Consider the following 26,932-nt stretch of genomic DNA (forward strand, 5'->3'; position numbering starts at 1 on the left):
CCTCAGTCATAACTACAAAACTGCAAAAATGTGAAATATTCTTCATTCATTTATAAATCGAAAATCATCATGTTTCACGTGAAAAATGCAAGAATAAAAGCATAAAACAACAGCATCCTTCGTCATGACATAAGCAGGTACAATGACACGACTTCTGGTGTGAATGCAGCATTCAGAGAAGGTTTTGATGTGAAAAGAACGAAGTGGTGCCGGAGGCATTATGTTTTCGGGTTGTCCGTCCGTCCGTACGTCCGTACGTCCGTCCGTCCGCTTTCGTTTACGCGATAACTTGAGTAATATGTACTGGAATTTTACCAAACTTGGTCCAAGTATGAAGTATGATGGGGCAATTATTTGATTAGATTTTGGGTGAAATTGGCTAAGGGTCAAGGGTCAAAGGTCAAAGGTCAAGGTCAAATCATGAAATTGTATCCGTTTACGCGATAACTCAAGACTGGATGGAGCAAATTTCACCAAACTTTGTTGGAGGATGATGTATGATGGGACAATTAGTTGATTAGTTTTTCAGTGAAATCGGACAGAGGTCAAAGGTCAAAGATCAAGGTGAAATCCTAAAATTTACGTGATTACGTGATAACTCAAAACTGGATGAAGCAGCTTTCACCAAACTTGGTCCAAGGATGATGTATGATGGGACAATTAGTTGAGTAGATTTTGGTGACATTGGCAAGAGGTCAAAGGTCAAAAGGTCAAGGTCAAATGCTACAAATGTTGCAATTTCCCCAATATCTATGCAGTGCCCGAAGGTATTTTCTTGTAACTTGGTGTGGACATGTACTACTGCGTAAAGATTCTCCAGAGAGAGTTTCGTGTCATAAGGTCAAAGGTCAAAAGGTCAAAGGTTAGGTGAAAATGTTGCAATATTACTTTTCTCGCAAATGGTTCAATGTATCTTCATGGAACTTGGTACTTATGCATGTGCTGTCTGGCAGGGATTATCTAGGGAATTTAGGGGTCATGGGTCAATACTCAGGGGTCAAAGGTCAAGGTCAACTCCTCAAAATTTTACTATTTCCCTCATATATTAGTATATGCAATGCTTGCATTATTAGTTTCAAAACTTAATACATGCATTACCTAATGGAGATTCTCCGGGAAATTTCCAGCCAGAAGGTCAAAGGTTAAGGGTCAAAGGCCAGGTTTCAATGCCCTCCCCCCCCCAAAAAAAAAAAAAAACTATTTTGTACCGTCATCACACTCTTTCTTCGTACCTTGGAAATTACTCAATGCATAAACTTCCCCAAAATCCCCCAAATATGTGTACCTGCACTCTTAGAAAATTATAGCAGACCCAGTTCAAGACATTTCTGACAAACCTGTCATTTCAATATTTTGCCAGATATATGAAACTGTCATGGATCACACATTGTGAAGACATTGTACTATACGCCTATTGGGAGAATCACGCATTATGGCGGAGGCATCAGTCGCCATAGCGACATTTATAGTTTTTTTTTTGTATGCCTCCTCCACGAAGTGTTGCTGAAAGTATTAATTTTTCGGGTTGTTTCTCTGTCCATCAGTACATTCATAATCAATTTTGTGGACAACATAAATTAAGAACTCTTTGGGGTATCTTAATGAAAGTGGCATAATGTATGTATGAGTGGATGAAGTTATACTTATTGATTTGTGAGTGCACATGCCCAAGGTCATAGGTCAAGGTCAAATGCCAAAATGTCACTACTTTACTCATATTTGTGCAGTGCCTGAATGTATTTTCATAAAGCTTAGTTTATGTGTGTATTACCACATAAAGATTCTCTTGGAAAAGTTTTAGGCCATGGGTTCCAAGGTCATAGTTCAAGTAAAAATACAAAAAATTTCACTTTTACTCCCTTCGCTTTGGAATGGCTCAAGGTATCTTAAATTTAGTATACGTGCATGTAATGCCTGACAATGGTTCTCGAATTTTTCACTGCTGAAATTACACTATTTACCATACATGTACCTTGGTATTTAGTCTTTTCATACACTTGATTAAACTTGGTATGCTACATGCATCACCACAGAGATTCCGTAGGAAAAGGTCACCACACATTGTAGACCTATTGGGAGATAGTGCAATATAGTGGAGACATGCCACTCGCCATAGCAACATTTCTTCTTCCTTTTTTTTTTTTCATATCGTGGAAGCCTTACAGTGCTTTGCTGAGTGCATGTTTACTTCAGATTTCTTTCTGTGCTTTATTTGTAGCACTAGAAGACAAATTTGGTTATATTTTGGGGGATAATTACTCATGAGGGTTGCTGTGGAACAGACAAATCAGTCCGCTATTTCCAGGGTCTGGGAGAAGCTGGTTGTTTACCAAGAGAATAATTTCCTGCGACCAGGGTGACAGGGCTGTCCGTACATTAAACTCGCAATTTACCACGAATGCTACTTCCTAGGGAAGCTCATTCTTGATACCGAATACCGAGAGCTGCAAAAGCTAGAAAGGACTCAGTAATCTTTCAGGGAAGGGGAAATCACCTTGTGTTTATGCCAAATTATTTTTTCCCCCACTTTTGCTTGATGACAATTCTATGTCTACAGATCTACAGATGATGTGAATGCTACCTACTCTATCTGCCCCTCCACTCAGGGGGGGGGGGGGGGGAAATGGAAAGAAAAAAATGAAAGGACTATTTTTTTCTTTCTTCTGTAATTGTATATATATGATCATTTCTTTATTTTTTTATTTTTGCTGCTGGAATATTGATTAATTGTGTTCTGTTTATGTTATGTTTTACTTAATTGGAAATCTGATTATTAAACTATTAAATTGCTTTTCTTTCTCATGGGCGCACACTAAACTCCTCAAAATGCTAGATTTTTCTGTTGTGTTGAGGTAGACCGTGTCCTTGTATTGTCTTTTTACCAGCTAGCTCAGACCTGTTGTTATTCCTGATAAATTAATACATTAATGCAAGTTCCAAATATACTACGGCATTTCTTTGGTCTAGGTATGTAGAATATAGTTCTATGGGGTGTATGCATTCTGAAATACTCACTGTGTAGTGTCATTGCTCCTGACAGTGTAGCACTAGCTTTTCTACTACGTAATTGATTAGAGCTAAGTCATCAACATCTTTGGATCTGTGTGGATTTTGTTCCATTGTATGCACATCATTGAAATTAAACCTGTTTAATCATATTTTGTGCTTTAGGTGTTTGAATTGCTTGCACACATTGTTTAGTGAATTCTGAGTTACCTGCACAGCACTGAATATAATCTTTTACTATGCAGGATAAAAAGTGTGAGGCTGAACACAATACCATGAGGTCAACAAACTTGATGTCAGTCCATGTCACATCTCATAATACACTTTGTTTCCATATTTTCTTCCACCCACAGCGAGATCACCCACATCCTTTTTAACTATGCTGGAAGCTCTTGTGTCATACAAGGTGTTAGAGCTGTTACATGTTCAATCACACATACACACACACACATGAAAAAAACAACAACATTCACTCGCCTTTGTTTCTATGTTGGTATCCATGTGATTGGTTTACCTGGTAGCTTATCTGAAGCAATTAATTCTGCTTTATTCTGTGCAAGCTATGCTTTCCAAATTTCTGGTTTTATTTGTGTATGTGTAACCAAATTGAAAACTACCATAGCATCAGATGCTGCACTAGATAGTTGAATTTGATATAAAAGAGACACCTCTTGTAACGTGGCTGATGTGATGCCATCACTACTTAGTTACCATAGAGCTCTCTTGTAAGAACGATGTGTGAGCAGATAAAGTGAAGAGTTAACTGATGTGTGTCTGTTTCTGTGGTGCCCAATAGGTGACAAGTCCAACCAGTCCGTGGCAGACAGACCCTCCCCTACCAGCCCGGATGAATCCCCGGTCAGCAGTGAGGACAAGCAGCTGACAGTGGGGCTGACCAAGGGCAACATAGCGGTCAAGACTCCACTGCAGTCCTTTAGCAGTCTGGTCCCTCCAGCACAACGCAAAGGTCAGTCTAGGCTATAGCAGTCAGTACTGAAATGAAACTACTTTCTATTTAGACATGGAATTAACCTGATTGTCAAGAATTTCTCATATTTGAAAAAAAAAAAATATCCTGATGCTGCTTTGCTAAACAAATTGTGATACTTGATAAAGAAGTCTGTATAAACTGTAATCTTCATGAAGAAAAAAGTTCTTCAAAGCTGTGTACAGTGAAAGTTATTGTTATGTGATGTATTTTGCATGTAGATTGCTTTTCTGGACATCAACTGCATCCAAGTATGCTCAAGAGTAGCCTGCATATATAAATTTCTGTGCAGAAAGATTTAAATACTATGAGGAATTAGTTTTTAATTCAGTGGTACCTGGATGGGGATAATGATTATCCATGGGATATTCACATCCATGTACTTTGTCTTTGAAAGAAAATAAAGCAATCAATTCAGTGGATAATGAATGACAGCGCAATATGAAAAATACAATTTGTGCATTGATATAAAAGTGCAATCAATATCTGGCAAGATACAGCTCAAATAAAAAAGAGAGGAGAGAGTGAGAAAGAGAGAGAGAGAGACAGACAGAGGCAGACAATGACAGAAGGACATTAATGAGAAGAACTGCTTTAATTATGGTAGCTTGGCTTGAAACGTGTCGGTGTACTTGCGACAGATTCAGAAACAGAAATAAACAAAATGTATCCCTACAACTACAGAGAACTTTGAGAAACACGATAGAGAGAGGCTAAGTCATTTTTAGCTGTCATTAGGGATATTGATGACAAACAATGGTGACCGGGGAAGAAAGTGTGGCAAGATCGGAGCTAATTTGGGGAGTATTATGTAATATGCAGATTATTTGTACTTTTATTTGATGTCTAAGATTATATTTGTCTTGTGGCAAACAAAGCACCATACCTTGTTGTTGTTGTTGTTGTTGTTGTTGTTGTTGTTGTTGTTGTTGTTGTTGTTGTTGTTGTTGTTGTTGTTGTTGTTGTTGTTGTTGTTGTTGTTGTTGTTGTTGTTGTTGTTGTTGTTGTTTTTGCAGAACTAATAAGGCGTATTTTGCATGTACTAGAGAAGTCAATCAAAGAACATTTATCAAACCAGCACAGAAGTTGAAATTCATAGTTCATTGTGTTTCATATGCCCCCTCCCCCCCTTTTTTTTTAAGATGTGTTAATGTGAATGAGTTGACCCTATGTATTATACACTTTCTGGGATTCTTCATGTACTGTTCAAAGTAGGGAATGCATTTTCTTTTGTATGAAATATAAACAGCACCCAAAGAAAAAGTGCAGTTGTTTGAATAAGCAATTTTAATTACCTTGACAAAGTGTTATCCTTGAATGACATTTTCTTGCCCAAAAAGTTGATCACAAAGAGGTTGATCAGATTTTGCTATTTTATGATACCATACACAATAGTAATATGTTGCCTTTGGCAACAGGAAAGGGATAATCTTCAGTTGGTATTTTATGTCAAGTGAATGCTGTATACATACTCACTGTGTGCAGCCAAGACACCAGAGGAGCTGAGAGCTGAGGAAGCTGGGGATGGCCAAGAGAAGGAAGAAGTGCAAGATGCGGAGGAGAAAGATGTTGAAGTGGAAAAGACTAGAGAAGAAATACCAGGAGGTGATATAATGGATGAGGTAAATATATTCATATTGTCTTTGTTATGTGTCTTTCTCTCTTCTCATTTGTTTGTTTACCTTACTGTTTGTCTGTGTGTGTTTAATGTATAAATCAATTCTTGTCTCTATTTGTGTGTATCTGTTTGTCTGTTTGTGTGTCCCCTGTGTTTCTGCATATCTGTGTCTCTGTCTCTGTCCCTCCTCTGTCTATTTGTCCTTAAATTTTGGGGGAAAGTGGGTATATAAATAGATAATGTAAAATATGATTTAAGGGAAAGGATGTGTTTATGGAGCTTTCTAGAAGTGACAAATGCAATTTCTGAACGAGACATTAAAAGAGGATTTCTTTCTTTGGATTTACTGTAAAGTCTTGTTTCTTCTATAACTCTGTATTTGCATTTATACTGGATCACTAAATGCTAGGTTATGGATTGAAAATTTTGGATGTTTGTAAAGATATCTTTAAAGCTCAACTATTAGAGATATATGTCTCCTGGGAATGATTGTAAGTGATTGTATGGACACATAAAAGCAATTTGATGATTATACCTTGTTGAATTGGAAGCCAGTGAATAAAGTTGAGTAAAAGTTGAGCAAGATGATGTTCATCATTACCTGAAATATTGATTTAGATCATTACAAGTTACCACTGAAACGTCCACATTATGATGAAACATACAAAGTTTATCAAACTTTATGTGCAGAAAATATGTTGTTATGTACAAACATCTTATATTCAAATTCATGAAATTCTTCCGTCGAGATGTTTTCATTGCAACTGATTGACAAATTGCCCTACATCGACGTAAATAAGCACTGAATTGATCAGTGTTTTAGTAGTAGCCATGATAAAAAATCATGGGCGTACATACTCGAGCAGGATTCGAACCTACGACCTCCTGACGCCTGTCCGGTGATCAGGAGGTCGTAGGTTCGAATCCTGCTCGAGTATGTACGCCCATGATTTTTTATCATGGCTACTACTAAAACACTGATCAATTCAGTGCTTATTTACGTCGATGTAGGGCAATTTGTCAATCAGTTGCAATGAAAACATCTTATATCTTATTCATTTTAAGGAAAAAAATATAATTTCCAAATTCAGAAGGGAGGAGAGAATGTGAACACTGGTGATAGTTTCCTTGAATCATTGCATAACTGACAAAACCCTCAAGTGACTGCAGTACTTGCAGCATGAAGCTGTTAAGTTATCTTCGCTCTTTGCTAATTTCTGACATGCTGTGGTTTTACCCCCCCCCCCCCACCCAAGGAACTTCACGAGGCCAGCGAGTACATCCTAGGCGAGTATTCTGCCCTCGATCGGGAGCAGAAGCAGATTGACGAGAGGGCGGCGGTGGTGGAGAAGGCACTCCGACAAGCCATGGAAGCAGGTCAGTGACCAATGCCACCACAATGTTCTGATCCACTGCAACAGAGCAATTTGAGATCTCCCCCGTACACTCTAGGGGCTACTTGCGGTGTCTCCTAAACCAAATTAGACATTTTTGTTACGCAGAATCATAGAATCACAAAAGCTGTGCCACTCAGAGCAAAAGTAAAATACTCGCAATTTGTGATTTAATCACAAAAGTCACAGGTAGGAAGCCACAATGCTGGCCAGACAATATTTTTACCTGCAACTTTTGCGACGTTCCTCATCCAATGACTCATCCGACACATTACAGTCATGGTTGACCAGTCTTTTCATGTCTCATTGGTCAAGGAAATCAATGTAATTTCACTGTGATACCATCATCCACGGCATTGTACAGAAATACTCTTTGCCTTTTAAAAAGAAAAGGGATAGCAAAATATTTCAACAATTTTTTTTCCCCTCTCATTCCATATTAGGTCATTGTTGAAGAACTATCTATTCTTGATTGTTCCTTTCATGCTCATCAGGTCAGACCCTGCCCCCAATGTGTATTGTGTGCTCTCTATAAATCCCCTACAGGCACCCATCAAACCCTCCCCCTTTCAGTGCTAGAGAGAGAGAGAGAGGGGGGGGGGGGTAGAGGGAGAGAGAGAATCGTTTTGATGGAAGAAGCAAGGACCGTCCACAATGTGGCAAGGTCTTGAAGAGAAGGCCTTGTGTCAGCCCATTACCATACTCTCATTCATACCCATCACTCCGTGGGCCCAATTACAGCCTGTCAATGCGACCGCTATTTTGTCCCTCTTTCAGCCGCAGAACTCCCCTCAAATTGCCGCCCGAATAGTTTATTTTGCAATTTGTGATGATAAATGCCAAATGATTATATTGCCCGGATAATTGATATAGTGTGTGCGTGCCCCCATCGGCTGTGAACCTGCATTCTTTGGCTCTTGTCAAGCCTGTGTGGTTTTAGAGAATTAACTTCATTTTTTCCCCCTTTTTTATTTGTGGAAGATCATTACAGATCCACTTACCCGTTTGATTGGGCACAAGGTTCCAAGAATGCCAATGAAATTTGATGCGTCTCACAGCACATAAATCTTTAGTGTGTTGGGACTTACGTGCGTGTAGATAGACACACTCAGGTGGGCAGTGTGTCTGTGCATTTGGTTCAGTACATAGCACCTGATATGGTTCCAAAAGTCACATGTATTACTAGTCAAGTCAAACTGCATGTTCATACGAGGAAGAGGCTAGAGAAGGGAGAAGCAAACTAGCCAGAATGGATCATGTGACAACTTTGTTGCCGTGCTTAAACAGCTTTTTATGTAAATGTTGCACATCAAAGTTATCCCTTTTCATTTAATCTACTGCTACTTATCATGATGTTCATAGTGTTTATGCCATTTTATTCTGCCAATAACTATAGGGGGTTGTTTAGCAATCATTGTCATACTTCCATTTGACTGATGCTGTGTTGATTATTTTTACCACAAGCATGGAGTACTCAATAATAAGATATGCCTGTAAAAACAATGACAGTTAACAGTGATGTATTCCATTGAGGATACTGCAGTGATTAAGATGCTGCTGAAATAATTTTCATGCTCTTTGTTTAGATCATGTTTGCCAATGTACCTTACTTGAGAAATAGAATATTGTAGATCTGAGGACTGATTAGTCCTTGGAATCTTGGAATATGACTGCATCTTGCATTGCCTTTGGTATATTAATCTGCTTACAGGCACTGATGATGAGGCGGCCTTGATGCAGGAGTGGTTTGAGCTGGTCAACAAGAAGAACGCCCTCATTCGGCGACAAGAGCAACTCAACGTCATGTGAGTCTTACGAGTCATCTATGCAGATTTTGTGCCAAGAGAAAATGGGGACAATCTCATTCCATTGTGGTTGCAAGTGATTCTCATACATTTTTCATGACATTTATAGACAAAAAGTATGTCAAGTTATGAAAATCTTGAAAGATCAATATACCCAAACTAAAAAGTACCAACTTGGACTTCAGTGCATGGGACTATTACAATACATGTGTTGGCTTTATATGATTTACGCTTACCTTGATAATTCTACTACTTCTTGCTGGATTAGCTGAATTATCAATAGTTTGCTTGAAATTGTTCACTCGTGTGAATTTCCTTTAATACTGACTCCTCCCCCTCCCTCCTCCCGACTGTCCCTGCAGGGAAAAGGAACATGACCTTGAGAGAAGATACGAGATGCTCAACCAAGAACTCAGGAAGATGATGGAAATTGAAGGTTAGTCTTTGTTACTGATGACATTTCTCCTCTAGGTTGATCTTGTGTGTCTGTTTCACCTGTTTTCTGTTGTGAATTCTTCACTTACTTTGTCAAATCAGTCTTCATTTTTGCTACATAGAAACAAAATGTAATTGAAACCAAGTATTTTTTTTATCACAAACGAGTTGTATTTTGCTGAGATTTTGGCATAGGTGCAGATGTTCACTGATATGGTCAATTTGTCAGAGCTATGCAGCTTTAAGAATGACCCTAGAGATGGAGACATGATTTAGACTTTTGTATGTTTGTGCAAAGATGCTATTCCTGCAAATCAGGGAAGCAGCTGCTGTCACTACATGGCAACATCTATCTGCAGTGAAGAAAATGTAAATAGTACAGCGGTCGTGTCATGTGTAGTTATTGGAGGAGCTGGGGCGAGGTTTGCCTGCATTGTGAGACAAGCCCCCTCAAAACCACCAAGTCCAAAGTTCTTTGTTTCAATGTTGTGTGATTGACAGACTGGCAGAAGACGGAGGAGGAGCGCCAGAGGGAGGCACTGCTACTGGAGGACCTGGTCATCCTGGTCAACAAGCGAGATGACCTCGTGATGGAGCTGGACGCCCAGGAGCGAGAGTGAGTCCTTGTCTGCATGGTGGTGGTGATGGGGAGGGGGGAAAGGGGGCAATAGAATGAGACAGCCACAGTCTTCAAATCTGTGGAGGATTTAGCAGAGTTCAAAGTTTCATCGTCAAAGTGTTACGAAAATATGCATCTTTCTTGTTGCATCATCTCTGTAGATTGAAGGAAATATATTAAGGGGAGTGCAATTGATTCTCCTGCCTTTAGCAGGCAGTTGAATGGACTGGTTGAAGTTCCTTGTGTGCTCAAGTTTATGTGAAGTCTTTAATTGTTGCTGTTATTTTATCAAAATGAGGATAAGGGGCCTGACCTGAAATTGTATATGGTTGAAGCAGGGTATAAAAAGATCAACTTTAGACACACGCAATTATTTATGATACCCAATCCCAAGGCAAAATGACTTTATTGTCCGTATGGTGTCAAAGAATTTGGATGACCTGCATTGTTCGTTCATATTAGTTTGTTAAAACCTGTATAGCGTTGAATAGGAAGCAGCAAGTCTTAAGATGATTTTCCTTGAACTATCCAAAAGGTGTCAATTTGATATTTACTCATTTACTATGAGATATTCATCCCGCAGATTTGCGGTCGTCTTCTAGGAAACAAATTGAGAAATAATTGGGTTTATTCATTTCATCAAATGATTAAGTGGAGGTAAAAACTGGGGGAATATATGATGCCTCAGTACAATCCCATCTGTCAAAATTTTCACCTCTTCTAAATCTGGATGGATTTCCTGATTCAAACGGATAGCCTTGAAAAAGATTCTGTCCTAGTAATTCTTATCTGAAATCCACAGTATATGTCCTGATTCTTTCCTCCACATATATTCAGAGATTCACTGTTGGGAAAGCATTTCAGCTACACCTGTGTCTGCTTGCATATTAAATGCCATCTGCTTCTGATTGACTTCTCTCCTCTTTCGGTTCTCTTTTTCTCAGTCTGTACTAAGTTCCTTTTTCATCTACAGCTTAGCTCTGCCCATTACAATGCAAATCTCTGCTTTAGCATACCTCTTTAAATTCTGATGAGGCATATCGCTGTTGAGATGACAAAACCTCGTATCTCCAAAATAGCAAATTTTCAGAGGACTGAAAAAAACATGGCAGCCATACATTAGAGCAATTGTATTGCCTTTCCTTTGAAATTGTGTGCTGGCTTCATTTTTTTTGTTTTTTTGTTTTTTTGTTTGGGGGGGGGGGGGGGAGTAAGATGACTAATATTTGAACAGGTCATCACCTTACTGATTATCTGACAATGACTCCAAAAAAAGTCATTATCACCAGAATTTGATGTACATGGTCTTGTCACACCACCGACGATATGACATTTGCGTAATGTGCTTTCCCCTCACAGGGCCGAGGAAGAAGCGGAATACCTGGAGAATGCCCTCATGAGGAGACGAAAGAAAATGAAAGACGAGAAGTGCAGTATACAGTGATGATCACCGTCCTCGCGCCATTTCCCCCAACCCTCTTTCACCCTTGGCCTTGTGAGACCACAGGAGGGTAGATTCTGTACCAGACATTTGGGGTTTCCATTTGCAGGTGCACAATGGACAGTCTTATTCACACCATCACTGAAAGAATGGTTTCTCAGCATCAGAGACCAGAAGAAACGTGATTATGGGCGGATGCACAGGTTTAGTGAGCACTGTGTTGGTGGGGTGTGGAAACCCAGACATATGCACAAGTTACTAGATCTTTTGGTGTGATGATGGTCCATATGACAGGAACTAATTCATACACGCGCACTGTAGTGCAGCAAGCGTGTGCGTTTGAATGCGTACTGCGCCAGACAGTACAGAGAGGAGGTCCGATGTATATTGATGTGTAGTGCTGTCATTTGTACTATGTACATTTTTACTTGTAAGTACCACAGTCGCACACCTAGCCGTATATTTTATTGCAACCTTCCGTTGAGCGTTTCACTTCACACATGGCGTTACAATTCATGAGCATAAGTGGAGGTGCCTTTTGTAAGTCCTTATTCTTTGCTTTAATTTTGCACTCTTGTACATATATTCAAGATGCAAAAGAAGATGATCATGCACATGTTGGGCTTTGATGATACAGTGTAGGCTAGATATCTTTTAACACAAACTATCGTAAGAGTTCCCATAGTCTCACAAAGGGACAGTGGTATTACTTCTTACTTTGAAGATAGATATCATAAGGTGTACGTCAACCAAGAACATTGTCTTTTGCCGCAAACAAAAATACAGAGATTGTTGATATGTTTCTTGTCAGATGATTCTTGTTACAATGATCTCTTTTGATAGACATGTGTTGTATTTGCAAGGATAAGCGTGTTTGGTTGAGATTTGTGAGACCTTGGTAATTGCAAATAAAGTTTTGGTCATGTGTGCGGATGTGTTTGACTGCGAGGGTATGGCATTTCTGCTGGACACATCATTAACAGTTCTGAAAGGACTGTGGACATAATTAGAGTCCTACTATATGTGCTAGAGGGAATGATAGAGTGTGTGAGGTGTGTCTGTATCTGGTTTTTTGTCTGGAGTACGAAATAGAATAAGAGCTATTTGGGTGTGTTTGTGGCAAATAGCTGCAAAGATTGCAGTTGTATGTCTTATTTTATAAACATGAAATTTGTAGTAAATTGCTGAAAGTGTATTCACCTAATTATGTGCAAAACAAAGAGCTTATTTATTTGTAGGTGTAGAGAATGTTTAGCATAGCTGCGCATGTTTTTCTTTGCTGAAAACAAAGTGGTTATTAACAAAAACAGGTTAATATGCAAACCTGGTGTGGAAGGGTCATAGCCCAATGACAGACTCGTGCTTTGAAGCATAATGTTGAAGTTAACTACAGTATTTTCAGAATTCATTGTCAGATATTTGTAATTGTTTAGGGGCATTAATGATAGCAATTCCAGAACAGAGAGAGAGAGCAAGAGAGAGAGAGAGAGAGAGAGAGAGAGAGGACAAAAGCAGACTGATATCATAGTTCTTCAATGGACAATTTTCAAATAAATCATGTTTAGTCTTCAACAATAACCCTCTCGAGTATGCATTGTACAAACAATGACGAAATGTCATTTATGTCTAGCATCTCATGAGATGCATTGAGCGTGTATGCTTGTGTCAACTGATGCTATATAGAGCAGAGAAAACTTATACAAAAAAAAAAACCCTGATTTTCCTTTATGACCAATTATTTGTGTCATGCCTCTATGTTAGAGGAGGAAAAGAGACTTCTTTTGTTGAAACCACAATGTTGTCTTCTTTTTCTTTCTTTTCACATAAAAGTTGTGTCACTACCTACTTGATCAATCATGTATCTCTTCAAATGTGCCAAGTTCTAGAAAAGCATATGTTTCATACATGTTAAGAATTTACCACTCTTCATATCGATCGAAGTACATGGCAGATTTCCCCTACCCCCCCCCCCCCAAAAAAAAAAAAACAACTTGACAACACCATTATTCAGAACAGCCTGTTGCTGAGAGCAGAATGTATGCTACAACTGTGAATCTTTGTGAAGCCTGGCACTGTAAGATAAGGAAACCACATTGGCAATCTTGACTTCGGACAGAGCTGAATTCTAAAATTATCTTTAAAACAGATGAGTTTGATCCATTTCATTTGTCAAGTAGTACAGTACACTGCTCAGTTTCAAATGTGTATCAGCACCAGAGTTAGTGTATCAATTTGGAGTGTATTGCCCTGGACTATTTTAGTTGAATTTTAGTGCAATACAATACAGATCTTCAACAAGCATTACAAATAGTAAAATTGTAATGACAAATTTATGATATAATCATGACGGCTGCACAAAAAAAAAAAAAAAAAAGAGTGTCGGCAGATTTAATCCAGCAGCGTGTGTGCAGTTAATGCTTATAGGTCTGTGGTAAATTTCCACCAATATGTTTATATTCGCGTGTTTAGATTTGTAAGCAGCAGTAAAATAACAAAGACCAGCTCATTCGCTTGTGTGTGTGTGTCCGCAAAAGAAAAGCTTGTTGTCGTTATCTACATGGTGTAAGGGTCAGGCTAATGTTATAAGGACAAGTTTACCTTTATACACATGTGGATTGAGGAACAGCAAGAATATCAGGTAGAACAGATCCATGAAAGTTTGAAGGAAATTGGACAATCCATTCAAAAGTTATGAATTTTTGGAATTTCAATGCCACAATCTCTGGATGAGAAGACTACTACAGCTTGTGATGTCACATGTGTACAACAATATAAAGAAAATATAAAGAAAATTGCATATATTTTCACTTTGCATGATAAAAGAGCACTTGACTTGTTTCTTTCAGAAGGCAGAGGGAATGATATTACCCTGAACATACATCATTACCAAGTCAAGGGAATGTGTACTTCAAAATTCTCTTTATATTTTCCTTATATTGTTCTACGAATGTGATGTCATAAACTGTAGTAGTCTTCTCATCCAGCAGTGACTGCATAGAATCTTCGAAAATTCATTATTTTCGATTGGTTTATCCAAATTTCCTCAAACTTTTACTGATGTGTTCTACTGACAGTGATGTATTCAGTCAATCGACAAGCATATTAAGGTGAACGTGTCCTTTAAAATCATTGATCAGACATGCTACATTTTGCTGTGTGTATAGAATCCATCCAATGCAGTCACAAATCAAGTCTGCTCGTGTTTTCTTCTTCTGTGGAGTGGTAGTCCTCCGTACCTCGTGGGAGGTACATGTGGTGTCCTGCTCTCGCCTTTGCTGTGTGCTTTTCCAAGACAAGTTGGTCCAGTAGAGCCATTCACACTGAAGACTTGCATGACCATGAAATAGATATCTTCAACATTTTTATTTTTGTCTAATCAACTAATGTTTAGAATGATATGTGTTAATATTTATAGAGCTTGCCACAGTTTACAGAATAGTACGTATGTATGATTTATATGTTGAAGGTGTTACGATAAGTTCATTTGCCTCTTATTTCTTTTCTTTTAAGGCCAGTAGGACATGCATATTCATTAAAAGGAAGGGAGAGGTGAATGTGTAAACTATACAGCCTCTGCCAACTCTCTCTCCCTCAGTTTTGAAAGTCCCATGCTGGACCTTTAAAAGCCCAGTGGCATCTTATGCATGCAAGATAATTGATGCTTGTGATATGGGTACTGTGAGTATATTGTTGTGTTAAGATGTCCCGGCCGCTCACCTGGTACGCAGGAATGTGTTATATTTCCTGCTTACACTACAGTTTGACCAGCGCAAGGAGAGAGAGTCACCACAGCAGACGTCTATAATGCGAAGGTTGTTACATACAATGCAAGTCCTGCCATACCGTGCCTTGGCCCTTGTTATTGTGTGTGTGTGTGCATGTGTGTGCATCCATGAATGAAACCCATGCAGGGAGGTGTACCATATACTACATGTTATGCAGTGAAGCCAACCTATTCGCATTGAGATGTACAAAGTCAAACCAATAGTCTCAACATGGAATCTGCATTCATCTTTAAAGCTATTACACAAGCAGGCATAATTATGTTTGTTAAAATTTTTCCTCTTTTATTTTTTGCTTTGAAGGAAATGCATACAAAAAAAAAGAAAAAAAACAAAAAGAACAACCGTTTGTCTTTCTGTGCATATGATTCAGGTATATTTACAGTAGGAAATAGACTAGGAAAAAATTAAATCATTTCCAAATTGCCCGCAATATAACGCCAAAGTTCATTGTAAGCATTGAGAAAGTAAGCTATTTTATATAGTGCTGTTAATGAGACTTCATTTTGGATGTTCCATTCGTCAGTGAGTGATACAAATTTTTATTGTTATTTTGTCTGATGGTATGTCAATGGCACTATTTGCATGAAAATAGATTCCCTAATTATCAATACGACGTGCACCTTATGCCTTATATGTGTTATGTGTATGTGATAGGGAAAAAATAACACGTAGACATCGCAAGCGTAAATATCCTGTACTCTTCACTACTGGAACATACATGGTCGATTTTGTAACTAAAAAAAAAAATGAAAGAGAGAAAATATGTTATTTTGTAATCATATTACCTGTAAAATGTACATAAATTATAGAGGCGAGATGAAAGTGTGATCACCGTACGCAATGCTTTGTTGTTGTAAATGTAATATGAAGCTAACTTGACTGGTGGAACGTGTCAGCGGTGACCATCGGCTGTCCATGCTTTCGAGGCGCCGGTGCCAGCCGTGCCGTGCCGTGCACCAGGCCGTAGATTGTAGCTGAGAAATCAAAAACAACAGCAAAACAAAACTTAAAGCGATACAAAGAAAAGTACGTACTGTGTGTTTGAATATTTCTTTTGTGTGCATCATAGAGTATGCATGCAGACGCTGTCCAGTTGCAATAAAGAATTAAAGTGGTGATCGGATGTCGCTATCAAAACTGTCATGATAAATTCGTTGTACCTGTGTTTCATTCTTGCGCTACAATAATAAATATTGTATGAAGCGACTGTGCTGTTTGTGCTCCAATGTACTCTTATAAAATGTCACTTTCTCCTCGGTAACGTAGGCCCTCTAATCCCTTTACAACATAAATTTGCTTTTTCACCCCAACGGACGATGAAGTTATCACTGAATATGATCACTATACAGTGTACTGGGTTATATGCACTACAAATGCTAAATTAGCTAAGTGCAGTTTTATTTCGCCGAGACCGAAGTGCAGTAAAATCGCAAGTGCGTTAATTATGTATTTGGGATGTATATTGACTAGAATAGTGCATGGAAGAGAATGTATAGTTGTTATAGTAAATTGAATGTATCTATGGCGTTGATTGATAACGGTTCTGTGCCAGGGACTTTGGGCAGCGTGTATAACGCTTTGTAGTTATCACCGAGTTATTAAGTGCCACTTGGCTCTCAAAAGCACACGCAGAGTCAACACGGGATTTCCCGCGCAACAATCAGAAAGTATAATTCACCACCATCACGGCCATGACCTATAACGAAGCCAGTGAATGTCACGTTGTACTAATTCGACCAATCTCAAATCTTGTCATTAATATACATGTAACTATGAAGAAACCAGTAACGGACTTTCTTTCTGAAAGGCATTGTGCATCGGCTATTGTGATAGGCAGTCGCCTTTTAAGATGGTCTGAGGATTTCCTTAAATGAATAATTTATTGAGGTCGTGTGTGTCATTATGTATTGCATTTTGTTGGAGTAGATAGCAGAACAAAATACCGGAGAGTCAAAAATTATAAAACAGCGAAGAGAAAGCAACAGGTCTTTGAGAATTTGACTGAAGTCGGAGAAAAGATGGTGGATAAGTACGTACTGCGAGCATTTCATGTTTGGAAGTTATCCGCGGTGGCGTCGCTGTGGCGTCTATGGAATTTAAACCAGCTTTTGAAGAAGATATGCCGTCCTCGCATATCAGATTCTGCATACAGACATACACACACACACACACACACACACACACACACACACACACACACACACACACAAAATAAAGACATGATAACATCGTGAAGAAGTGCACACTTCTTGCCTGAATGTGGAATAACTTCATGTTGCGGGACTCAAAATAAAAGGACATCAGAGTCACGTGATCAAAACTGATATATCTTTAATGACTACAGGACGTCTCTATAGGGTGATTTAGGCCCTACAACATTTCGTTGGAATTCACTCGTGTCTTCAATAGCCCTTTTTGAAGTAACCACGTGTATTTTAAACTAATTCTACGATATTTCGTGTGACATAAGGTGATGGCATACACATCAGCACACTACACACATTACGCACACATGCGCGCACACGCAGGCAAAATTATTAATATTCCAAATAAATCTTGCCCTTGAGAAGATATTCGAGTGGAAGCCAAGAGAACAGAAACCGACGTTTACAACCGGAGACAGATCAGACATTGATGACAAATCATTGGTATCTTATAAAGCTTCTTGGATGACAGAAACAAATACATCACATGAACATGACTTTGCTTTTTCTTTCTTTCTCATCAAAAAGCGCCGTTTCTACTTCTAAGTACACCAAAGAGTCGGGGGACTCTGACATCTTACAGGACAGCAAAGGAAAAGCGAGATATGCTTGGAAATAAGAGAGATGGTAGAATGGACGCACATATTGAGGTGCACAGTTGTTGTTTTATGCATCAAAGACGTTCTTGATACATGCTGCATAGATCTAATTCTTTATTTCCCCTTCAATCCCTCCGACCCTACCACCTTGCTAAGTGCTGCCAGTCTTGGCTTTCACTCTGGTTTGTTTCCATAGCAACCAGAAGGAGAATGGCTGAAAAGATTCCTATCTCCGTTGCCTTCTATAGGTCCCCTCCCTTCTGTTGACGAAAAGCGGGTACGATGATACAGACGGTGAAATATGCCGCAAAATGTTAAGATAAAGGCTCACAACACAGACACACACTCCCGGTATGATAGTCTTATACGATAAAACCAGTGTTCGATGGTAGTACAGTTTGTTGGTGTTTATAGCTGGAAGGGAAAGGAGAGTAGTAATATCGTTAGATGAGTGCAGATAACCCAAACGATATCAATCTTGTGCGTTCGACCAATTAATACCCATTTATAAAATTAGACTTGTGATTAAATAGATTGGATTCTTGTTAACCCTGCCTATCTTGAGCTGAAAGGGCGTCCATTTTTAGGTCGCGGACAAGCAATACTGGGCCCCGTTGTTTGCTCTTTCTTTCGTTTTCTTTTTCTTTGTGCGTTTAATTTGTATTTTTACATGGTTCTTTTTGAAAGGTATCGTTTTCAATTACCATGATCAGGAGTACCAACGGCTGTGTTTTAGTTCGGCATTGCTTTGAACTGCGGTCGGGAGAGGGCAGGCAGGTTGCACCAGCGTTTGCCGCCACCTTCCTCTTTCTCCTTTCAATCCAATCTGGCTCTTGATACATCTCAAACCCCTTGCCTTCTGTCACTTATTGCCCGAGCTACGGGCCTCACTTCAAAGACGCCCGACCTGTGACGAGCGCACGGCCCGCGTGTACTAATCACCCTTCAACTAGATCGCGCTCTATACAACACCCAGATATCACGTTAGCCGCCTTGCCCTGTAACCACAGTAACGTAAACTTGACACCCGACTCAATGAGTGAAGAATAATTTCTTTACAATACCGTAATTGCGTAGAGAAAGAGGGAGGGAGAGAGGGGGGGGGGGGGACAGGATGAGGGTTAGAAACAAGACTGTTTTGGTAAGAGAAAACTGTTCGGTGTTTGGTACTATAATAAAGTTTCTGGTCGGTTCAAGTTCGACATACGGAGGTGAATGCATCAACACATTAATGGTATTGATACGACACCTTCAGTAATCAGGGGTTTCTCTCCCTCTCTCCCTCTCTTTCTTTTCTTCTCTTTCTCTTTCAGCTTTCCCTGAATGGTCCGAATTGAGGGGGAGAGCTCACTGTATAAAAGATGCAAGTATGGGGTGCGACGTTTGCACCCCCTTTTTCCTCCCCATCTCCCCTCTGCTCCTGTCTGCTGATATTTCTTTCATTGGCAATGCCTCGTTCGCTGAGAGCCCGGCGGGCAGAAATTCATTTACCATTCATAGTAGCATGCTTGGGTGGTGCCACGAAGCCCGGGATATCTCAAGTCCGCTAAATCACACGCTCGCCGTTTTCCTGTCCAGAGATAGGGAGGAGAAAAATAAAGACGCTCAAGGAAGAGTTAGGACGCTTAGGAAATGAGATGAATCTCTCTAATTTCACTCGAGAATTGAAGAATTAGATGATAGAAAATGTGCGAATGCATTGCACAGTCGCACTGAGATCTTCCCTGGCGACATTATCCAATTAGGAGAGACGATACCGCCTTTTAGCTGCTTTCATGTGTGTATGTGCGTATCTATGTATGTCAGTGTGTTTGTATGCGAATGATAAATACATACAATATAATACATATTGTATACAATGTTCTTGTTTATATATCTTATGTGTGTAATCATATGTATGTAAGTATGAGCAGGCATGTATAAGGGTGTTGCTGACATGTTTGTGACGTTATACGACTGTATCGTTTACTTATTCTGTGACTTATATAACATTTTTTTTTGGAAAACTTGAGTTCGACCTTTTTCTTAATCATTATACGCATATAATATGACTATTAAGTAAAAAACAATTATAATCCCACACACATAATACCTTTCAGAGAGTGCAAAGGGCGGTCACGAACATAAAATGCCGGCCCGTATAAGTTTTTAGAGTTTCCCGACGTACAGTGGATATTTTGCTATCGTGCACTTATGATAAATTGCACTCGAAGAAGAACGGATAGGATGATATTACATTATCTTTTTGTGTCTACAGAGACGTGCATAAAGCTGGTTGGGCTGATGGCTCTTGGGCAATTGTTAATTCAATCAAGGCCTTATATGTTACTACTCAAGTAAGAGAATATCCATAATTTCTCCTCCTCTCTCGTACCCTTTCCCTCTTTTTTCCCTCGGTCTCTCGATCTCTTTATACATCTATATCTCTGGCAAAACAGGGTTGCTTGTTGGGAAAAGAGGGGTGCAAATTTAATGTGCTAGCTAAAACAAGGAGCGCTTAGTGGAGATTGATTAAAGACTGCGCGGTTCTAATGGGAGAAAATTTGATAAGAATCACGGGGCGTGATTTTCATCAAATTTGTCATGATCGCATTATATAGGCTTGATGCTGTATTATGTGCCCCGTAAATTAGTATTTCCGTCTCATCAGCCAGCACTGTTTCCCGTTGTTTCCGCCTTGCTGCATCAATGGAGCGACTGCGCGCCAATTTTCGCTACGCCGGAGTTTCCCCGACACGTCGCCTGCCGCCTCGCACAGTGGGCAGACACTTCGTGCTCCTGCAATCTTCTGGCAGGAAATCTTTTTCCCATCCAAAGTTGAGCTCACGCTGTATCTTAAATTGACGTTGTCCCATTGCTTATCGACCCTAGTTTACACCACTTGCCATTGAAAGCCACATCGTCAATTATTGTCAAACGACATCAATGAAATGAGTCGCCATGGAGGGGGTAGGGGCACAGGCACAAGTCACAAGTATAGCGGCAAGTTATTTTCTGCTCCCGTAAACATTTTGAAAGAAAACCGTACAACAATTCGATCAAACCGACAGATTTCTTTTCCATTTCTCTCTTTCTTCTTCTTTTTCCGCTATTTATTCTTAATCTTGAATACTTGCAGCAGCGACTGTTAGAGCTGCGTGATTGGTAATAGAGGGGAAAGCTGCAGACTCGACAGCACGTACAGCGACCGTGCCTGAAATTCGTTGACGGGTCCGCGACGGCATCAAGAGTAGTCTCGTCCCGTCAAAATACAACGAAAAAGTCGCCAAGATTGTATACCGGTCGTACACTTTCATCGACGATCCCTACTTTTCAGGATCTAGCCAAAGTTTGATCCGATTTTTTTTTTAAACATGTCCTCTGTGCAAGCTTATTACCTTTCTTGAGTTCTTTCCGGCTAATACTTGTAGAAGGTATAGCACAATAGCGATGTTTAAAGCCAACTTGACCCCAGTAGCTCATCAGTTCTAAACTATTTTTTTTTTCCGTTACATCCGTTGCGAAGCTGAATTGAACTTAATTGAACTGAATTCAAAAAGGGTTTTCCACATTACGCAACGACGCTCAATCTTCAAGTAGAACTTTAAGTCAATAGAAATAGCGTTATAGTGATCCCAAGTAGAAATTAAGAGAGATCGAAATTATAGGATAAAAAGAAACACACACGCGCGCGCACACACATACACACACACACACATACACACAAACACACACACACACACATACCACACACACACACACACACACACACACACACACACACAAAGGTACATACAATAATTTATCTATTAAGTAAAACAACAGTATTCTTATATTTTTTGCAATAATAGGATACAAAGCCTCAACTTGCTTTATATCCTATAGCAGAAAATATAAGAATAATACTCTTCTTAATATCTAGCCTTGATTTCAAATCCCTCTTGTCAACATCTCAAAACATGTGCTAAACTCGCCGACAGTCTACACAACCTATATTTTCATCACGCTATACTGACATGTTTGTATTGAAAACGTGAACTACGAACCGGCACAGCAAATCAAGGCCAAAGCTGTTTTTCTGAAAAGTTTAATTAACAGGCTGGGAACTATATTTACATCCCGGGAGACGCTTATTTTCACTTGATGTGAGACTGATTTCTAAATTTGTCTAATTTCATCACAGGAAATTAATTAGTCTGTTTTTCAGCATCCGCGTTTTACAGCAGAATATGGGGATCTTAAGCTTCACTACACAGATAAAGGCCCATAGTCTCCTGTTTTCAGCTTGCCCGTTTATAATTACCTATTCTTATCCTCCTCCTCTTCCTCCTCCTCCTCCTCCTCCTCCTCCTCCTTCTTCTTCTTCTTCTTCTTCTTCTTCTTCTTCTTCTTCTTCTTCTTCGTCTTCTTATTATTATTGTTATTATTATTATTATTATTATTATTATTATTATTATTATTATTATTATTATTATTATTATTATTGTTATTGTTGTTATTATTATTATTATTGTTATTATTATTATTATTATCATTATTATTATCATTATCATTATTTTCTCTTCTTCTTCTTCGCTTTCATCCTCCTCCTCCTCCTCCTCCCCCTACTCAACTTTTCGCTTCCTTCTTCGTTTCCCATCATCTACCTCTGTCAGGTGTTTTTTTTTTTTTTCATCTTCTCCTTCAGCTATTGTTTTCTCCCCTTCTCTTTCGTCTTTTTTGTTTGATAAATGTGAAACATTTTCATAGTGTTAAATTAACTGACAACTTGCGTCCCGCGTTTTTTAAAAACGATTTGAGTACAATAAGGGGGCTAGTTGCCCCCCTTTTTTGTTGACGAATTCGCACCTCAAACTTCCTTCATTATAAGTTGTTCATATTCCTTTAAATCACCGTCCTGCCTGCGTATCGGAGGATACAATAAATAAGAGCCTTATTGTAGTCTTACTCTTCCATTACCACAACTTCGAATTGTCATTCCTATCCTATGCAGTAAAATTGCCGCTATAAGGGATTAAAAAGAAAGCCTCTCATGTTAAAACTCGACTAGAAGACAATCGACGCTCGCATTAAAGAAAGGATTCTTCAACATCTGAAGGACATGTTCTCACCAGCACAAAATTAGTTAGTATTTTTCAGCTCACATGTTAAAGGGGAATGAAACCCAAATACATATTTGTATTGAGTGAATGCAGCAATATGAATAAAACACACCAGTGAAGTATGAGGAAAATCGGGAAATCAGTTCAAAAGTTAGGAATTTTAAAGTTTCGGTGCCGCGATCGCTGGATGAGAAGACTACAACGTCACGGCAGGACAACGATATAAAGAAAATATAAAGATACTTTAACATATCGTTATATTTTCCAGCGTAATGAAAGCGCTTTCACTCAATCCACATGATATTACATTTGGGTATCACAGCCCTTTACATGCATCTTGCATGCTTTGCTTCACATTTAATGTTAACTTCAGTTTAGATGTAAGGGGGTTTGCGCGGGCTCACAAAAGATGGTTTGTATACTGTGTTGTGACAGGAGATGATTTCTGGCAAATACCACGAAAAAACATACGAAAGTAGTCACTTCTATATCAAAACCATTTATGAAATTATATTGTCTTGTATATCATTTCTTGATACCTGACACTGGTGTCAAATAATTTCCGCTGGACTCACTATTTTTGTTTTATTCAAATAAAATAAGTGTTCCTCGTCATCATTTCGAAGGGTGCTGCTAATTTATAATGAGCAAATGCTAATTCTGATCACTGTGATTTACCATATCAACAGCTAGCTATGTAATCAGTTAGCTGTTACTATAACAGTACTTCAACAAATTGCCATAAAACTTGTCATCGTAATAAAACCTTATATCTTACAATAATAAGCCAATTAGGCGTTTGCATTTCAGCTGCCTGTTGTGGTATGTCTTATCACAGTACCAGCAATCATTATAGTGACTCACAATCAACACGAGGGCATAGCTATCTGTTTGTATCACAGGTACAGCGTACTCCGTTCCATTCTGATAGAACCACAACGGAAGGTAATGCGGTATTAATAAGCGATACCATTCCCGACACAACGATTACTGAGTCGCCATAAATGTTAGATATGATGTTTTCATCGCCTAGACACACCAGTGATAATGAATAGATAATATCAGTATCAACTTGGAGAAAACTATCAAATGATTATCGTTTCGCCGATCACCAGAAAAAAAAATCGAAGTAAATAGATAATTAAATTTACCATTTGTATGAGGGTCTACTTGATAGCGTCACGTAAAATGGCGGCAGGTTCTTGCGCAGTTGGCCGAACAAGATAATACATCGCACTTGCTGACAGCGATTTTCACAATACTCGGAAACCATTCCAGTCAGAACGATGGCTACAGTAAATTCGGGAGCAACTGCAAGTTTGCCTGGATCGTTCTCTGAACCATTCTGGCACTTTCTTTCTCGTCCTATTCTAATCATAATATGCCATAATTGCGAAATGTACACATTTTACGTCTAATAGAACCGAACTGAACGAATAGAAGCAACAAAGCAATCAATGAAAATTTTTTCCTTTTAGCAGCATGCACGTCAATGTGAAACAAACAATATCTACTATCTTGTTCTTTCTCTTCCACTTCTTATACCTTTATACGTTTTCGCTAAGTTTTGAATAAAGCATCGAGAGTTTTTTCATCTTTCAATACAAGTGATGATAATTAGTGTTCTAACATTTTAAATGATCTCATGTTAATCACTTTGTTTTGATTTTGCTTTTCTTTCCCCCATTTCATAGGACCCGGATATGACAAATACTCCAAATCCTTGATATTACAATGATGTTATTCTGATTGCATAAAGTTGGGGACCAAGGTTAAGTACTATTTTCTTTGATGAAAAACGCATGATTACATAAATAAGACATCAAGATGAAAAGTATAAAGAACATATTATGCAACATTTATGTAAACTTTATCTACGTGGTACTTACACCTTATGATTAGATTATGTCACGTGTCCGACGTACGTCCTATCCTGTAAGATCCAATCACAAATTAAAGAAGATATCTCGGTGACAACTAGCCCTGTAACTATATGCACTCCCCTGACGTTCGATAGCCACGTCCTCAGCCGACCTGTCCAGAAAACAAACTGGCTGTATTTTTCTGGCTATTTTTCGGTTTTGTTCTACACTTAAATACTGCCTTGTTATTTCCCCCTTTTTTACCTGACTGAAGAGTTATTTCTGGCAATGTTTTTTGATCGGATAGACTGTCTTAATGCGGTTTTCTCCGGCTATATGGCCGTGTACATCATGGAAGGCACGCGGACTGTGATGCCACGCCATCTATAATCCCTCCCTGCCTGCCGAAGTAAGCCGATGTAGGGATGCGGAAAGACTCGCAAATCCTCGTCGAGAAGAGAGCGGAAAATATTTTGATCTTATTAACCAAGGCTCTCGAAGAGAGTGACAGGGAGAGAGAAAAGGAGACAGTGGAGGAAGGAGATGAAGGATGAAGAGCAGGCCAAGGGAGGAGGTAGAGAGGTCGAGATGGATAGCTGGGAGGGAGGAAGGAATGAGATGGATAGAATGAAAGATACAGACTGAGAGACAGAAAGGTGATGACATGTGAATATATGTCAATACTTGCTTTCGATGTATAATATGCAACAGGCATCATGAAGAAAAATGTTGATATATTCTTTAATAAACAGATACTCATATGTAAACGGTAAGGACGGTTTACTTAAATAAAAAAAAAACAACAACAGTGAAAGTATCATAAGTAGCTCTATATGCCGATCATTGATAAACAAAACCTACCAACACGCTGGATACCATTCAAACGGATGTATGGGACATTTAAACGTCCATTAGTGTACAATTAATGGTTATTCCCGAACATAAGTGAAAAGGGGGTCTACAAATTTTATAGGGGAACAAATCTGCGCTGCTGTTTTAAATTTTGACTTCGGAAGTACGCAATTTTGTTGTTGTCCAGATATTCACAGATCAAACAACTTTCATAAGGCTTTTATTTTGTATACATTTGCTTAGCATTATTACCATTTTCAGAGAATGTAACAAGTAAAGCTTTGTCTTACTGTGATTATGTAGAACAATGTTCGTTTCATAACATTGAAGCCACTTCATCAAAGAGAAGTATAATACATAGCGCACTCCTCGATTCTCACAAATTCATCATAGATTCTAATCAAACACCGCTATTCTCAATATTGATTGTCCTTCCATGTTTGACGCGATAATCATGATGACAATTAACTTAATGAGTTATTAACTACAAGAGAGGTATACTTAAGCAATGTGTGATTTACAATTGATTGTGCTTATCACAGTATATTTCATCACAACTATGGCGATACGAACCATGTAGTAAATGTACACTGTACATTTTCATTTTCATTACACTGATAGTATAGCATGCTTACACAGAACCCCAAGGGGGCACACCTCCTACCCTACTAGGCATGCATCCAGTATACTACAGTCTGTCCGCTGCTTATGTGCCATTCTGTTTACATAAACTGTCTGTGTATTTTTAGTCAGTGTTACTTTGCTTTATATCTTGCTTTGCTGTATTTATTGCTTACAGATGCACTGCATCGAGTCTTGACGGTAACGTGCACACATTAAAAGTTTTAATAACTTGACAGAAATGCAATTACGTTATTCGTATATTGTTATATCAATTACAACATTCTAAACGCAGTATTCACATTAGCTGGGTAATATGATTACTTTGTGTTAAGTATCAGTGGTTTATAACTTTTTATCACCTTTTTTATTACCTATCTTTCAGTGTATACACAAATGCAGATAACATACATACTCTACTGCCTCTTCTTCCAAGACATGATACATACATTTCTTACTTTAATTTATTTGAAGCACAATATTTACATAATCAATACCTCATCTCATATGTTGTGGAAATAGCACAGTGCCTTATTCGAAGAATGCTTTGTTTGTTTAGTTAGAAGTGAAAATGCATTAAAGACACCCTTAGAATAATGAAATGAAATTGAATTAAATAGAG

General features: G+C 38.8%; 1 protein-coding gene across 3 annotated transcripts in view; it reads left to right on the forward strand.

The window, feature by feature from the left end:
* The window catches only part of LOC140247002 (EH domain-binding protein 1-like), a 99,604-nt gene extending 86,831 nt beyond the window's left edge, over positions 1–12,773 (forward strand). For all 3 annotated transcript variants that reach the window (XM_072326311.1, XM_072326323.1, XM_072326318.1), the window contains 7 exons: positions 3,803–3,973; positions 5,480–5,616; positions 6,869–6,989; positions 8,718–8,811; positions 9,174–9,247; positions 9,748–9,862; positions 11,225–12,773. In XM_072326311.1, the coding sequence (XP_072182412.1) occupies positions 3,803–3,973; positions 5,480–5,616; positions 6,869–6,989; positions 8,718–8,811; positions 9,174–9,247; positions 9,748–9,862; positions 11,225–11,309 (797 nt within the window). In that variant the 3' untranslated portion in view covers positions 11,310–12,773. The remainder of the gene's footprint in view (positions 1–3,802; positions 3,974–5,479; positions 5,617–6,868; positions 6,990–8,717; positions 8,812–9,173; positions 9,248–9,747; positions 9,863–11,224) is intronic.
* The last annotated feature ends 14,159 nt before the right edge of the window (positions 12,774–26,932 follow it).

The sequence above is a fragment of the Diadema setosum genome, chromosome 1, assembly GCF_964275005.1.
Source record: "Diadema setosum chromosome 1, eeDiaSeto1, whole genome shotgun sequence".
NCBI classification, from domain to species: Eukaryota; Metazoa; Echinodermata; class Echinoidea; order Diadematoida; family Diadematidae; genus Diadema; species Diadema setosum.